This window comes from Sturnira hondurensis, unplaced genomic scaffold (genome assembly GCF_014824575.4).
Source record: "Sturnira hondurensis isolate 20B ecotype Veracruz unplaced genomic scaffold, ASM1482457v3 Scaffold0004474, whole genome shotgun sequence".
NCBI classification, from domain to species: Eukaryota; Metazoa; Chordata; class Mammalia; order Chiroptera; family Phyllostomidae; genus Sturnira; species Sturnira hondurensis.
In genome coordinates this window covers 9,396,623-9,411,019 of record NW_028077105.1, presented here as the reverse complement: position 1 = coordinate 9,411,019, position 14,397 = coordinate 9,396,623, and the positions used below count along the sequence as shown (strand labels likewise).

At 43.8% G+C, this 14,397-nt stretch overlaps 2 protein-coding genes across 4 annotated transcripts in view; one reads left to right on the top strand and one right to left on the bottom strand.

The window, feature by feature from the left end:
- The window catches only part of PTPRK (protein tyrosine phosphatase receptor type K), a 498,662-nt gene extending 485,430 nt beyond the window's left edge, over positions 1-13,232 (bottom strand). Inside the window, exon 1 of one of the 3 annotated variants that reach the window (XM_037045782.1) lies at positions 12,784-13,232. In XM_037045782.1, coding sequence (XP_036901677.1) covers positions 12,784-12,880 — 97 coding nt within the window. In that variant the 5' untranslated portion in view covers positions 12,881-13,232. The remainder of the gene's footprint in view (positions 1-12,783) is intronic. The other 2 variants (XM_037045783.1, XM_037045781.1) reach the window with 2 other exon arrangements.
- LOC118986715 (atherin-like) lies at positions 13,093-14,158 on the top strand. The gene is made up of 2 exons (XM_037045784.1): positions 13,093-13,408; positions 13,697-14,158. The coding sequence occupies exons 1-2, from the start codon at positions 13,093-13,095 to the stop codon at positions 13,699-13,701; spliced, it is 321 nt and encodes a 106-aa protein (XP_036901679.1). The 3' UTR covers positions 13,702-14,158.
- Positions 14,159-14,397: the final 239 nt, after the last annotated feature.

The window sequence follows — 14,397 nt, the reverse complement described above, 5'->3', positions numbered from 1 at the left end:
GCTCCCAGACAGGACATTAGTCTCACTAGAACGGGATAGGCAGGACATCTCTAGAGGTAAGACAGATCTCACTCTTCAACTTTCTGGTCAATTCCCATTTTGATCCTACACCCAAATTAGAGCTTTTCTATTTTAGCTGAGATTCAGTCTCTCCAGGGAGTAAGCAGGTTCGTGAATGCCCAAAATCTCACACTTCCTCCAACCTGCCCAAGACCAAATGAATTGTAGTAGTGTGCTAGGCACTCTTTAAAGCACTTCAGTTCAGCATTCCTCAGAACACACACCCAGGAGAGATACGTGAATTTATCCTAGTTTACAGGTGTAGAAAATGAAGCAATGTGGTTAGATCACGTAGCAAGAAAACTTTGGAACCAATAGTCACACTCAGCCAATCAGGATCCAAAGACTGAGATCTTAATCTTATGCTGTATTTTCTAGGAATGTCCTCTGCTTAAAGATAAAATGAGCACAAAAGGTTACTGACTCAACTAAAACAAAATAGTTTTCTAAATTTCTGTTTCTGAAGTTTGGTAATTCTGCTTAGAAAAAATCTGCACATCTCCCGGATTAAAGTTTCTTTAAACTCACACCGAAAGTCTTGTGGGCCTCCTCTAAATACTGATGTTCAAAATCTCCATTTCCTGGGAGGGCAACGGGTGTATTTAAATGACAATACTGTTGCCCCCTTCAGAATGAATGACCAAAGTGCAGGAATGCAATTTGCTCTCTCTGCTTCCTGGTGCAGGTGCCGGCGCAGGTGCGGGTACAGGTGCCTGCCCAGATGCAAGGGCAGTTAGGGAAGGTCAAGGTCTGCCCAGATTCCTGGTAGCCAGTTCTCTCTGCGGGCCTCTGGCCTCCCTCTCAAGCAGTGGCCCACTGCTTTGGACAACCCACACTACTGAAGCAGCAGAGAAAAGGTTGATGAGAGTCAGGTCAACAGCGGCAGCTGAGAAGCATCTGCAGGTCTCAGAAATAAGAATCTGCAGCCCAACAGCCAGGGGCTCTGCCTACAAATGTTCACGTTGTGAATGCCCATTAACAGACATCGTCCTCTCCGTGGAGCACACCCCAAGCTTCCTGATTTTGTTCCCAGAAGGAGAGTAAGTGACTGAACCCCCAGGAAACAAGTGTGCCCTCTCCTCCACCAGACTAGTTTGCTCTGATTACTCAACCTTTGGGAAATTCCAGTTGGTGGAATGTTACTATCATTGTGGAAATTTTTTGCATAATTCTTTTTTTGGTAGGCTTCAAGTTTTTTGTGTTTAAATTCAAGGGTATGGAAAAGCTAGTGATGCCTGTATTGACCCAGGCAAGTTTTAAAGTGGACCAACAAATTGCCAGAGACTGACTGTGCTTTGACTTGCCAAGAAGACACAGGGGTGAGAGAGTTACAAAATAGCCCAGTTCACCAGTTAATCATTAGATGTGGAGCTGCACAAAGATAACCACTCCATGGACGGTCATAAAGTCACATGTGCTCCCAAAGCAAAGGGACGATACCTGGCTTATTTGACAGCATACCCAGGGCCTGACAGAGCAATCACGTGTAATGATAGATGTTCAAAGACATATGGAATATAAGAACAAATAAAGGGACACAAACTTTATCAGAATCATTCTCTCACCAACAAGGCAAACCAGCTCAAATAGCAAGGGCATTTTTAATCTCTTCATAAAATTGTTTAAAAAAAACTATACATATAACCAGCCATATATTATCACAGCCTCAAAGTGTATGCTGAAAATTTTTCAGTGAAAATACTTTCTTATCCTGTAAACTTTAACATATCTGTTTAAAATACAAAAACTATTTTATGGCATTACAGAGTAAAATTTATGGACATAGGAAATATATAATGGGAAAATGAATTTGGGGGGCTACATGTGATGGTACGTAATACAATTACTCATTTTTACAAGAAGTTTACTCCTTTATCACACCACTTTACTCAGCTATGTAAACAACTTAGATATGCAGTGTACAACTCAGATATACAAATATAGAACCATCTACAGTTCTCATTTCCATTCTTTAGCATATGCTCTGTACCTTCAACAATATCCTTATTATTAAAATTTACATTCCCGATAAAAATATTCACAGTTATGGTAGTCTCCAATTTTAAAACGTACTTTCACATATAATTACTTTTATTTTTAGAGAGAGGAGAAGGGAAGGAGAAAGAGAGGGAGAGAAACATCAATATGTGGCTGCCTCTCACATGCCCCCACTGGGGACCCAGCCCCGCAACCCAGGCATATGCCCTGACTGGGAATCGAACCATGACCCTTTGATTCATAGCCAGCACTCAATCCACTGAGCTACAGCAGCCAGGGCACACATATAATTACTCATTTTACCTTTCAAAGTGTCCTACTGAGCAACTAGAGAAGAGATGAAAATCACTTTCATTGCAATATTTCCGCCTAAGTGATAAGGAAATTAAAGCGAAAGCAGAAAGGAATTACCTCCAGATCACAGAGCTGGCAAGTGACAGCCAAGCCTGGAAGGGTCTTAGAGCGAGCCCAGGGCTCTGCGCATGAAAACGGTCTTGTTCGCAGATCTCCAAAGCAGCCCTTGGCACTCTCTGAAGCTGCCAACCCCTTGACTGTGTACGTTTCCCAAGTATTTAAATGTGAGTTTAGATGAAGAAGCAATAATGAGTCAACACTAGGTATCACTCTGCAACAACCTGCCAGGATGTTCGACAAATTATTACAAACTTTATCACATTCAGGAGTCACAGTCATCACACCTGATACGACTGTAACATGAGGCTAAAAAAAGAAAAAGTAGGCAATACACAGGGGAAAGTAATAATCTATTGATTTCTTTACGACAATAGACACAGGTGTGTGAAAATAAACTTCCTGTGACAGAAGGAAGCATGCTGAAGCCAGTAGGTCTTTCTCCATGACCACAGTCTTTTGCTCCTATGTACCAGGCCAGCTGCTCTGGCCAGAGAAGGGCCGTTAGCAGCTCTGGCTGTGCCCAAGGTGAAACGCTGCTCTCAGCTGGCACGGCCACATTTGGGGCACTGGTTCTCCAGTCGCACCCAGCTTTGGGCCACTAGCACTGACTAGCCCCTGACACAGGCCCAGTGAATCTCTCCCGGGGAAGGGCGCTGGGCCAACAGCTGGTGCTTCTCTCCGTTTTATTCATTATTCAGTGCCTTCTGACAGCCCTGCTTTCAAATACCCCATGTTGTTGTTCAGATAGGCCTTATAAAGTTGGGCAGAGGACAAAGCTGAGATCAAAATTATAAACAAGTTCACCTCTTCCTCCTGAGTTTTTCAAAATTAAGTTTCCAAAGTAAACAGTTACTAGATTTTATTTCTGTATCAATTAGTGTCATTTATCACAGCTTAGCTTACCCCTGACTTCCAGTAAAAATATATAAACGTATACACATAAACAGCTATTTGTGCACATACGTACACTTAAATCCTGCAGGAGACCTGAAAACCAAGCAGTTACCTAAGATGGTCTTTTACAGGCATATTAATTATTAGCGCCTCATATTTGGGTTACTGTTCTAATCAAAGCCAATCATTATGTAAGGATTGCATCTGGAAATATTGTTTTAGAAATTCAGAATAAAAACAAAAATAATTATTCAAAGACTGTAAATAATTATCTATATAAATTACCATTAAGCAAAACAATGTCCATGTTCATAGCAACAGTGACCTGTAAATCAAAACTTGAGTTTGACCTCAAGTTCTTCCAAGCTGTATGACTTCCAGCAAATTACATCAAATGGAGAGATATTAATTTATAAGGTCCCTCAGCACTCAAAGTTCTGTCAGCTTTTAATGGTGGGCTTATTCAATATTGAGGCAATAAAAATAATAACATTTGTACTTTAAAGCAGGGATCAAAGGGAAAACCAAAAAGGAATCGCTCCCTAAATTATGAACAGCTGGGCTGTAATGCCCACAAACCTGCCATGCGACTTGCCTCTTGCTTCCTCGCCCCCCCCCCAACCTCCCCCCCCACCCCCCGCTCTTCTCCTTGGAGACGAAGGCTCAGGCCGCCATGTCTTCCTGATGTTTCCACCCAGTGCTCCAGAGCTGGGGACTACCTAATCCAACCTCTTTTCCCCACCACCTCCTTTCTTCTTCTCAGAAGGAGGCAACCAGGCTATAGTTTGGATGACTTTCCACATCCCAAGGCCCTGTATGTTGACAGCTGATAGTTTGATCCACCATCCCACGTCCGCCTCCCCCTCCTCTCCCCCCACCCCTTGCCTCAGTCCATATGACCTGGTTGAGGACCCAGAACCCCAGCAAACCAAGCCAATCAGCACCCTTTCTTTCCCTCAGGACACCTGATTCACTAGGCCCAACCGCAGTGAACCTCAGGACCTCTTCAGGTGCAACCAGCACTTAAGTTCACGTTTTCCTATCAGACCGAAATGTAAGATCTTCTGCCGTGGGAGCTGTGGGACCTACCTGCTCTCTCCTTGGGGGCCCTGAGAACAAAGCTGCTGGAGCAGGCAGAGAGAGAGGATATACCAGAGGAATTACGTGAACTCCTAAGTCAAGCTCTACCTTAGCTGCAGCAAACTCCCCTTTCGTTGCGACCAGTCAGGGTTGCATTTTCTGCCAATGTGCAACCCTCCCAGAAACGTCCAATTGCTACACGTGTGTGTACATTCAATAACAAACCTGGCTCTACTAGTTCCTGTACTGTCACCTGAGACAAGCTTGTGGAGACTTAGCCTCCGTTGTCCTCCGTTTGCAAAATGAAGATGATTTCAATCTCAAGGGATTATCATGAGAATTCAAAAATGACGTAAAAATCATAAGACCCGGTGGGTCACAGGAACTCAGAAAACGGCAGCTTCTATCGTTTCTGCCACTGCTTTCGGGCGATCTCTCCCCTGCCGTAAGAGGATACATAAACCTACTTAATGCTGAAAATAATGAAAGTAGAGCTAATCCAAAAAGCAAGTTCTAGAATTTGAAGTAAAATTAGAAAAAGTAACACGTCATTGCCTTTAGACTCTAAAGCTCTTGAAAATGTGTGGGGAGCACCTCTCACTCAGAGCTTCCCTCCATCACTAAGTTCTCTAACACTGAACCTGCCTGCAATGAAACATCTTCCTATAAACACCAGTGTCTAACACAGGTACATGTAACAACCTTGATCTGTAGTTTATTCATTAATCCAGAGCTATTGTTTTTGTCTTTGAAACAATACCGGTTAAGCAGGCTTTCCTTTATAGTATCAAACAGGTAAGAGATTTCTGCTGTGTATTACCCCGAACTCCAGCTCCCGAGATCAAAATACAACCAACTACAATGGGTTAACATTAATTTATACTTCTTGTTTTCCTTTAGTCTCTGCCATAACTGTGTCATTATGCCAGTATTTTCTGAATCGCTAGTGAATGGCAAAAACAAATACAGCAGTTGTGAGTTAATCAGAGACTTCACTGTTGAAACAACCAGCAAAAGTAGACACATTTAGAATAGTAAATGGTAACAAAACACACAGGCTCATTAATAAGAAGGCAATTAGGTCTTCTGGGAGAATTCGTCTTCTAAAAGAATGCTAAAGCAAGCTACGAAATTCAAGTGAAATTGTGTTTTGACATGAATAGTGTGCCCTGTCTATTACATCATCATTTTTCTCCTGAGAAAACTGACAAGAAGCTCTGTTCTTAAATATGAGCACGAAAGATAGGAAAAAGAACACGAGGAATAGTTAATATATTCCACCTAACTCTCATTCACGATATTTGACTGTCCTAAAAATGAGCTCCTTATTACAAAGATCCTTAAATTACCCCTAGGGGAAAATGAGAAATGTAAAATAAGAAACTGCTATTACTAGAAATGTCAGAGGGAATATAATTTCCTAAATCAACATATCAATAGACTAAAATGATTAGCATATATCATGTTTGGTTCCTCAGATACTTTATTTATCTCTACATATTCTTACACAACGGGTTTATAACCCAAACCATATTGCTTTATTTTTGTTCTCTTGTAAAACTATTTCTTTCAAAATTGCTTAAGTATTCTTTAAGAACCTGGATGGTGTTACTGTTTTCATGTGTCTTGGATGTTAAATTATAATTAAGTAAATACTGATCAGAAATAAAATTCCAGGGAAATTTGTTTCATGTTGTAATTAATCCTTTCAAAATACTCTTACAATTCTACAGTAAAGTGCATGTAGCAATTATTTTCAAGCTGAGCTTTTTTTTTTTTTTTTTGTCCTAGAGCAGTGTTTCTCAAAATTAAACATTCAAGCAAATCTCCTGGAGATTTTATTAAATGGCAGTCTGGGTCGGCTCTGACAGGCAATCACAAGACCATCAGAAGTTCCCAGGTGATGCAGATACTGCTGGCTCAGGAAGCACACAATTCAAGCATCAAAATTCTGGGGTGTCTTGCAACTGAGGGATCCAATGACCATGAAGGAATCAGCTCTCAACCGCAAGGTGGGCAGTGAGGGTGCTAGAACAGGCTTCCTCTCCACTCTTGAATTTGCTGACTGACCTTAGGCGAATCACATCAAAGAGCTGTGACCAGTCTGCCACTTACAAAGCTGTTAAGCCACCAACCACCAAACAAGGATTAGGGGTATTTCTGTAGCTGGTCAGCTGCTGCCCTGCCTGGTCAGGGTTTGGAGAATCAGCCTATATTCCACCAGGTAAGGAGCCGGCTGCCTGGAGAGCCGGTTTATATAAATAGATACCAATCTGGAAGAAGATTTATTATGTTTTCCTTCAAAGTATGGCATAGTAAAATATACCATATACTATATAGTTATTTTATTTTCCATTTCAGTTTTCTCATCTATGAAATAGAAACAATAATTATCTGTGTTCAATACTGTTCTCAAGAATCTATGTATAGGGGCTTGACCCCATCTCTAGATGTCCTTAGCTTCCTTGTAACCTGAACCTTTGGACAATGAGATGCAATCACCATTAAGATGTGTGTATGCATGTAAATACATATTTACATCTTTTGGCTTTCCCCACAACAAATTTAACTGGGAACGAGTTTATTTGGCTCTATTTCTGCATTCCACGTGTTGAAATAACTTCTAGAATGGCACCTGTGGAAGGATCCAGCCAGCACTGCCCATTCGTCTTTTTTATTAACAGAGCTCTACAATCTTATAAAGCAGAAACATGGGCTATTTCATCAAGGACTACTTAATTTGCTCCTAAAACAACTGCAGTGTCAAAATAAGCCACTTGTAATTTTTATGGATTATCCACACACAGAGGAGAATGCCAAACATTCAGTGGAATTAAGTGGGGAAGTGGCAGGGTTTCACAACAGAACTGATACGGCCCTTCCACCCCCAAAACCTGCCGATTTCCCAGAGCCTCAGCCATCTGACAACCCTCACTAAACTAAGGTTTTTTTTATTGTGTAAGTTGTTTTATTACTAGAATATTAACTACAAATTAAAAGGATTCCCACAAGAATATGAGAGGAAACTAAATATGCCTCTTACAACAGAATCTTTGAGGAACTAATAAAACCTTTTATGGGAAACTATGTTTTTATAGAACATTTTTCATAAAACATTTCCACTAAGATGGAGTTTGAAGTTTATAAACTATCTGCCTCCAGAGTTTGCATTGCTATCAAACATTCAAACATAATTTTTAAAAAGTTTTCCAAAGCATAGCTGTGTAATATAACTTATCTCATGTATTTCAAAGTGTCAGGCAATTTTCTTATCTCATGTATTTTCAAAGTGTCGGGCAAGTGTGATGGCACTTAAAAATCCCTGTTCCCATTTACAAAACAGTTCTTAAAGTTCCTCTTCAGTTCAGAGATATATAAGCAAAGACAAATAAATCTTTTGCAGCATTAAAAGATTATCTCATGTATGTGTAAGTTCACTTTTGGTTCCCATAGAAATGAAAATTATCCTGATTGATGTACTTATTCACTTACTTTGTCATCAAATACCAGTTTAAAACATATTATGACTTGATAAAATACCATTATTCAGTAACTATGACAATCGACACGAGTTTTGATGAAAAAACAAGTCAAAAGCAATTATAACCTTTTTAGGCAAAAAGAAACACCATGTGATAATGGAACACAAACCAACTGTATACGATCAAAGGGTAGAGTCTGACAGGAATCCCGAGGGAATTTTTTAGACGTGAACGTGTTTGGACCAATAAATAAGTCAAGAGGGCTTTTTTTCCTCTTTAGAAAATTAAATACAACATCGAACACATACACACACACATGTGTGCACACACACTCCCAGCATTCTTTGTTTCTTCTTTCAGAATAACCTGTAAACTTTCTTGATGTTTCCTGTCAGGAAATCTTCCAGAATTCCTGAAACCCTGCCCTGCATGAGGACCAAGTAGGGGGAACAGAAAGAGCACGAGACAGGTGAGAACCGCATTTGCTGTGCCTCTGAGAAGCAAATGCATATTTAACATACCTTACACTGTCTTCAGTACCACCTTGAACAGACCTAGAACCCTGCACTTCAAAAGCACCAGAAGGCAACAACACAATTTCTCTAGAGAAGACCACATTGCATGAATTAAAAAATTGAAGGCCACAACAATGTGTAGTAAACCATCATTGACAGAAACGTGACATGTGGTAGGAGGACTGGTGTTTGCTCTGGGCAGCAGTGGAGTCATAGTTCCAGTTTCAAGAACACGCAGCACTGGACGATACTGGGTGAAAACTTACAAAGGCTGTGATTCTGTGCACGTGTGTATGGAGCTTTGTTGTTGCTAGAGTGGTGTGGGAAGGAGTGAGTGTGGCAGGGGGTGGCATGACAGAGGACTTGATTTATTTTTCAAATTCACATTTATGAACACAAAGAGAAGAGCTGTCCGCAGTACACATGCCACAGCCCCAGTGCAGCCAGAGCTGCCTCTTTTCACCTGGGCAGGCCAGACACAAAAGGACATCTTGCAATCCAGGAAAATCAACAGGGTAGAGTGTAAAGGACCCATGTGAGACAAAAACCAGTCCTGGAAATATCCCTTCACACATCATTCCTAGTGACCAGAATTTGGAGTTTTAATGAATTAAGAGACTGATGGATTCTGGCCAATCAAAACCAGAAAACTAAAGGGCCAACCTGAAAACAAGCTGTCCCTGATGTAATGTCCTGGTAAAAAGTAAGTGTAAGATAAATTAATCTCTCATACAAGGACATCAAGAAGCCAGACCCTAGGACAGTGGCACTGCTCAGAGGCAGGGCACTGAGGAATCAAGTGAGGGCTGCTTACAAGCACAGTGTGCTGTGCCCGAGATGACACTCAAAGCAGGTCTGGAGCTGCACTCCCAGGCTCGCGTCATACCAGAGAGACAATAGTCCCTCTCTAGGTCATTGATAAGACTGCATCTAAAAGGCTGCCTGGTGTTCTCCACACTGAGATGAAAACGCTGAACAGCCAACAGTTAGTTGAACAAATAGGTAAGGAAAATCACTCAAAATATATTTATTGTGTAGCTAGAATACTAGGGATGTTAATAATGACTCTTCCCCAGATCTAGCTCAAGTAAAGATTTATATGAGGTAAGTAAAAATACAAAAGCATAATTCTCTCACTGTGCTGATGAAATTATGATATGGCCAATCTGGGATGTTAATGTTTAATAATGATTAAAAACCTATGACTGGCTGACTGGCGGATATACACACAGCACCCTGAGCAGCCTGTCCTTACTAGGAGATAGTGCAGGAGTAAGTAGAGACGGAAGTCAAGGCACTTGGCTACCTTCATGTATGATGATTACACCCTAGACAGCTGCATAATGCCCTACAATTGACAGTGTCAGTTCACATAAATTATTTTATACGATTCTCATCTAAACCACATGGACAGTTCAGGGTAGATATTATTAGCCCCATTTTAGAGAGGAGAAGGTTGAGTTTCTCAGTGGCTTCATCTGTGACTGGCTTTGTCAGCCATCTGCGCCCTAGTGCAGAAAACTGTCTTATCCTATGCATGATAGACATCAAGAGATAACAGCTACACAACCCAGTGAAGAACTTCAATATATCTTTGTGCTTCTACACCTCTGTCTCCCCAGGTGTGACATATGACACTGGTGTCATTTTCAGTGAGAGATTAAACTGAAAAACATAAGTTGATAGTTATAAGACGTTCTAGTTTGAAAGAGGCTCACATGTAACATTTTTATACTTTAACTCTAAAAGCTAAGGCAGAAGTCATGATGAAAATATTCTTAAGTTTGTGGTTAAACAAAGTAGACTGGATAATACTTATATCAAAAATCCAACAAGCCTCAGTTTTTCAAAATTTGCTTTTGAAGCTCACTTTGTTCGGAGTCACACGATAATATCTAAAAGGAGTGAATTGGCCTCAGTGGGTATGATTTAAAAGACATGTAATGGGTAACTAAAATTCTGAACACATATTTTAGATTTTAAAGCACTTTTATTCAAATTTCTCAAAAATACAAGTTCACTTAGAGAATATCCTAAGAAGATCAGCAAGAAATAACACACAGCCAAATTCTAAATCTGTCTTTGGAACAAATCTGACTGCCAAAAAAGCTGGTGACAAAAGAACACTGAATGATTTAGCCAGAAAGATTGGACATTTTTACAAAACAAACTTTTAATTTATGAAGAGAGGAAGATCCACAACCTGACTTTAAACTGTGGTAATAAAAGGCACTCATTTCTAGGCATATATGTAAATCCTGAAGAGCAAAGTTTTGAGATATAACTTTGGGAAAATTGCATATTAAGACTGCATATTCTTTTACTTAAATGTAATATAAAATCAAATGCTTTTGCCTGGTCAGTATAGAAAAGCCAGGCATATTTAGTCAAATTAATTGAACTGTATGTCCAAGAACACAATTGTTCACTAGAGAAAGCTGAACTCCAGGGACCAGAAAAGCTCATCTCCTCATTCAGGTGTAGGAAATTTAATATTTACTCGCTCATTAAAGAGTAAGTGATATTTGAAAAGAGAAAAAGAAAGGTTTCTTTACTGCTGGAAATACAGCCATCAGCTGTTGAGACATAAACAGTTTCAGCCTTTGAATACACGTAAGTTTTAATCATGCAACTGGTAGAATTCAAACTTTCAATTAGCAAACTATATGCCTTTCCAAGCACAGGCTCTCCGTGCAGTGATAATAAACACGGTGAAGAAATCAATACTCACTCCAACTTGCCTGCATAGGATGACTTACATCAAGCACAGTTCCAACACTAATAGGCATTATATGTCACAGATGCATGCAGTGATGCTTACTCCAGGAAGAATCAAATTGAGCCATGGGGTCATTCACTGCATAGGGCTGCTGTTGCCCTTTGCACACATCACCGATAGCCATAGCTTTTCCTCTAGACTCTGCATTTCCTAATCTGCCTGAGTGAACACCACATGCTGCCACCTGAATCTGTTGTCGAACTCCTTTTATAGAGAGTTCTAAAGAGGGGGGAGGGGAAGGGAAATAAGAATTACTCCGGATCACAACAATTTGAGTGTATTTCCTGGAAACCCTGCAGCCAAAACAATGAGGGAAACGGACTCGTGCAAAGTTAAGTTCTTTCTCCGCGTCCGTCGGCCTCAGCCAGGAAGGCGACGGTCGCTTCCCTGGTCTTTTCTCCAGCACCGCTCGGCCACCTCTGGTTCTCCCTCTGCACCGCGAACCAAGGAGCCAGAGGTAACTCGGCGGCTACGCTGAGCTGGGTGGGTTGGCCAGAAAAGTTGGTAGGATCGGCGGGAGGCAGACGAGCGCCTGGGAGCCCGCTCCCCAGCGTCCACCAGGTGAAACTCCAGAGCCCCCAGAGGAGAGAACGAAAGAAGCAGCCAACGGGAAGGACAACAAAACTGGAAGGAAACAACAGGACGGGACCGGGAGAGAGCGGGTTTCAAGGACTTCACTAAGTGGCTTTACCTAGAACCCAAAGGGATAACATGGGAGACCGCGCCACATGCCTCCTTTAGGGTTCTCCTGGCGGGCGGCAATCGTTTGCAGCCCCCAGCACCCAGACCCGCTCCGGGAGTAGCTGGGCTCCAACACCGGGACCAGGCTTCCCAGACCCGGCTCCCAGCCATCGCTGCCCAGGACCCCTCCATCTGGATCCTTAGCATCCGATTTCAGAACATGAAACGCGCGAACGGAACCCACTCCACTCAGTGCCCTAACCCAAAGGGCAAAGCCGGGAGCAGCCCAACGCTGTGGGAGGAGAAAGGGACTGTGGGAGGGACGGGGAAGTAGTTGGACAATAGTCAGGGGAGGTTATTCCCGGGACAAAAAGCACCTGGCAAAGCGCGCCGAGGTCGGTCCAGTCCCTGAGAGTCTCCACGTTTCTGACAATGGCTTCCCGGGGAAATTTTTTTTGAACACTCTAGTGGCAGCCAGCAACAACCTTGCACCACGAGCAACAGAGTCGTCCCCAGAGTCGTAACTACTTTTTCTTTCTCTCTTCCTCAGCTCCGGGCAGCCTGCGCTGGGCACCGAGGCGACCAGTTTCCCATGAAAAGCAATGTCTCACTCACTCCCGCAGAGCGCAGCCAACCTGCGCCTGGGGAAAGCCTCAGAGGGGAACAATGGGTCCCAAAGACGAAAGTTACCTGCCCCGAGTGGCGCCCAGCCCCGGGTCCCGCGTCCCACCTGGTACAAACTCTTGGGACCTCTCACTCCGCCCTGCCCCCCAACCCCGGGCTGCGAAAGCTTCCCCTAAATCCTAGCCCCCGGCCCTTCCAAGGAGCCACTCCACCCCCCTGGAGCCCAGGATCGCGGGAAGCCAACGGGGCCACTCACCTGCGGAGAACTGGCCTTGGGCCGACCCCAGCAGAGGCCAAGGAGAGAGGAGGAAAAACGCCAGAAAAGCAGGCAGCGCCGCTGCCGCCGTATCCATGTCGACTTTGGGAGAAGTTTCAAGCAGCTTTGCAAAGAGCTGCCCGGAGGATCGCAGAGAAATCCACAACTGAGAGCCAGCCGGGCCTCGCCGGGTGAGAGCGGGAAGTCCGTGGCCACCCGCCGGCACTTTTTCCCTCTTAGCTGTCGCCGAACTACCTCGGGGGCGCCAGCGTCGCTCGCGTGGCCGGTCGGCCGCGGCGGCAGCTCTCCATGGCTCGGCGGAGGCTGCTCCTGTTAGCCAAGAGTTACTTTGCTCGGGGAGGGGCGGGGGCGGAGCCGGGGGTGACGTCGCCCCGCGGGCTCCGGGAGCTTCGCAGGAATGCGGGCTCGGGCGCGGCGCCGCCGCTGCCTCCTGCCGGAGAGACGCGCGCTAGCCCCGGCCGCGCGCCCCGCGCCCCGCGCCGCCTTTGTTCGCCGCCGGGGCCCCGCCGCCCGCCGCCGCTCCGGGGGAGCGGTGGCGGGAAAGGGGGCCCAGCGCCATTCCCAGCCCTTTTCCGGAAACCGGAGTTTGAGACGCTAGAGTTTGGTGAGCACTGGCCAGACCTTTGAGGACGGGCGCACGCACACCCCCGCCGCCCGAGCAGAGGTGCGCGGGGGTCGGGTCCCCAAGGTGGAGGGCCCGCCCGAGCGGCTGCGGGGAGCTAGAACGGGGAGTGTGCGAGCGCCCCGAAGAGATGTCTACCTGCATCGATAGCTCCCCGCTTCTTATTCCTGAAATAGGGACCAAGACCCCCCTCCCCCGCTGAAAACTTATTGTTCCGTAGTCACGTAAAAATAAAACTTGAGCCAAAATAAACGTCCGGTAACTTTCCAGTGTGAACAGCTGGCATGTCTCCTTCCTGGTTTATTTGTCATTTGCCGAATATTTGGATTTACTCTCTGCTTCACTGACTTCGCTTGTTGCTCGGAAACCTTCCGGCCTCTTTCCACGTCTGCCCCCAGGAAGAACCTGAGAACTGCATCGGGGCTTCCCGTGCTTTCCTTCACACAGGTCTGCTGGGCTAGAAGAGGGTTTTGTTTTGTTGTAACGTCTAAGAGCTCCTGAAGACGTAAGTTGTTAACAAAAGGACAATGAAACAGCCAGGAGTGATTTCATCCAGAGGGAAAGAATGCTGTACGCCTGTTTCGACCGCGGAGTATTTTAGTTTGCTGCTTCTCCAGCAGCCGTTGCACCATATGCCACACTTACTTGCTCCTGAAAAGACTGTGTAGTGCATACTTTATTCGTTTTTTGTAACGTAGCCAATAAAATAGTTGTGGTCACAACTGAATAAACAATTTCCATTCAGAATGTTGATGTCATACATACAATTCCTAAAACACAATCTATTGATTGACACCTGTCAGTTACTCGGACATTTTATCTTTAGCCTTTGCAAATCGATACAATGTAATATTCAATTTAATATAAACATAATTTACCAAGATACATATTCCTCTATTCAAGTTAAATACATTATATTAAAGACCAGGGTTATGATAAAATTGGAAAAATACTTTTATATATAACAAATA

Bases quoted from the DNA above. Each gene is read 5' to 3' on its own strand.
- LOC118986715 (XM_037045784.1), top strand. From the start codon at position 13,093: ATGGCTCGGCGGAGGCTGCTCCTGTTAGCCAAGAGTTACTTTGCTCGG.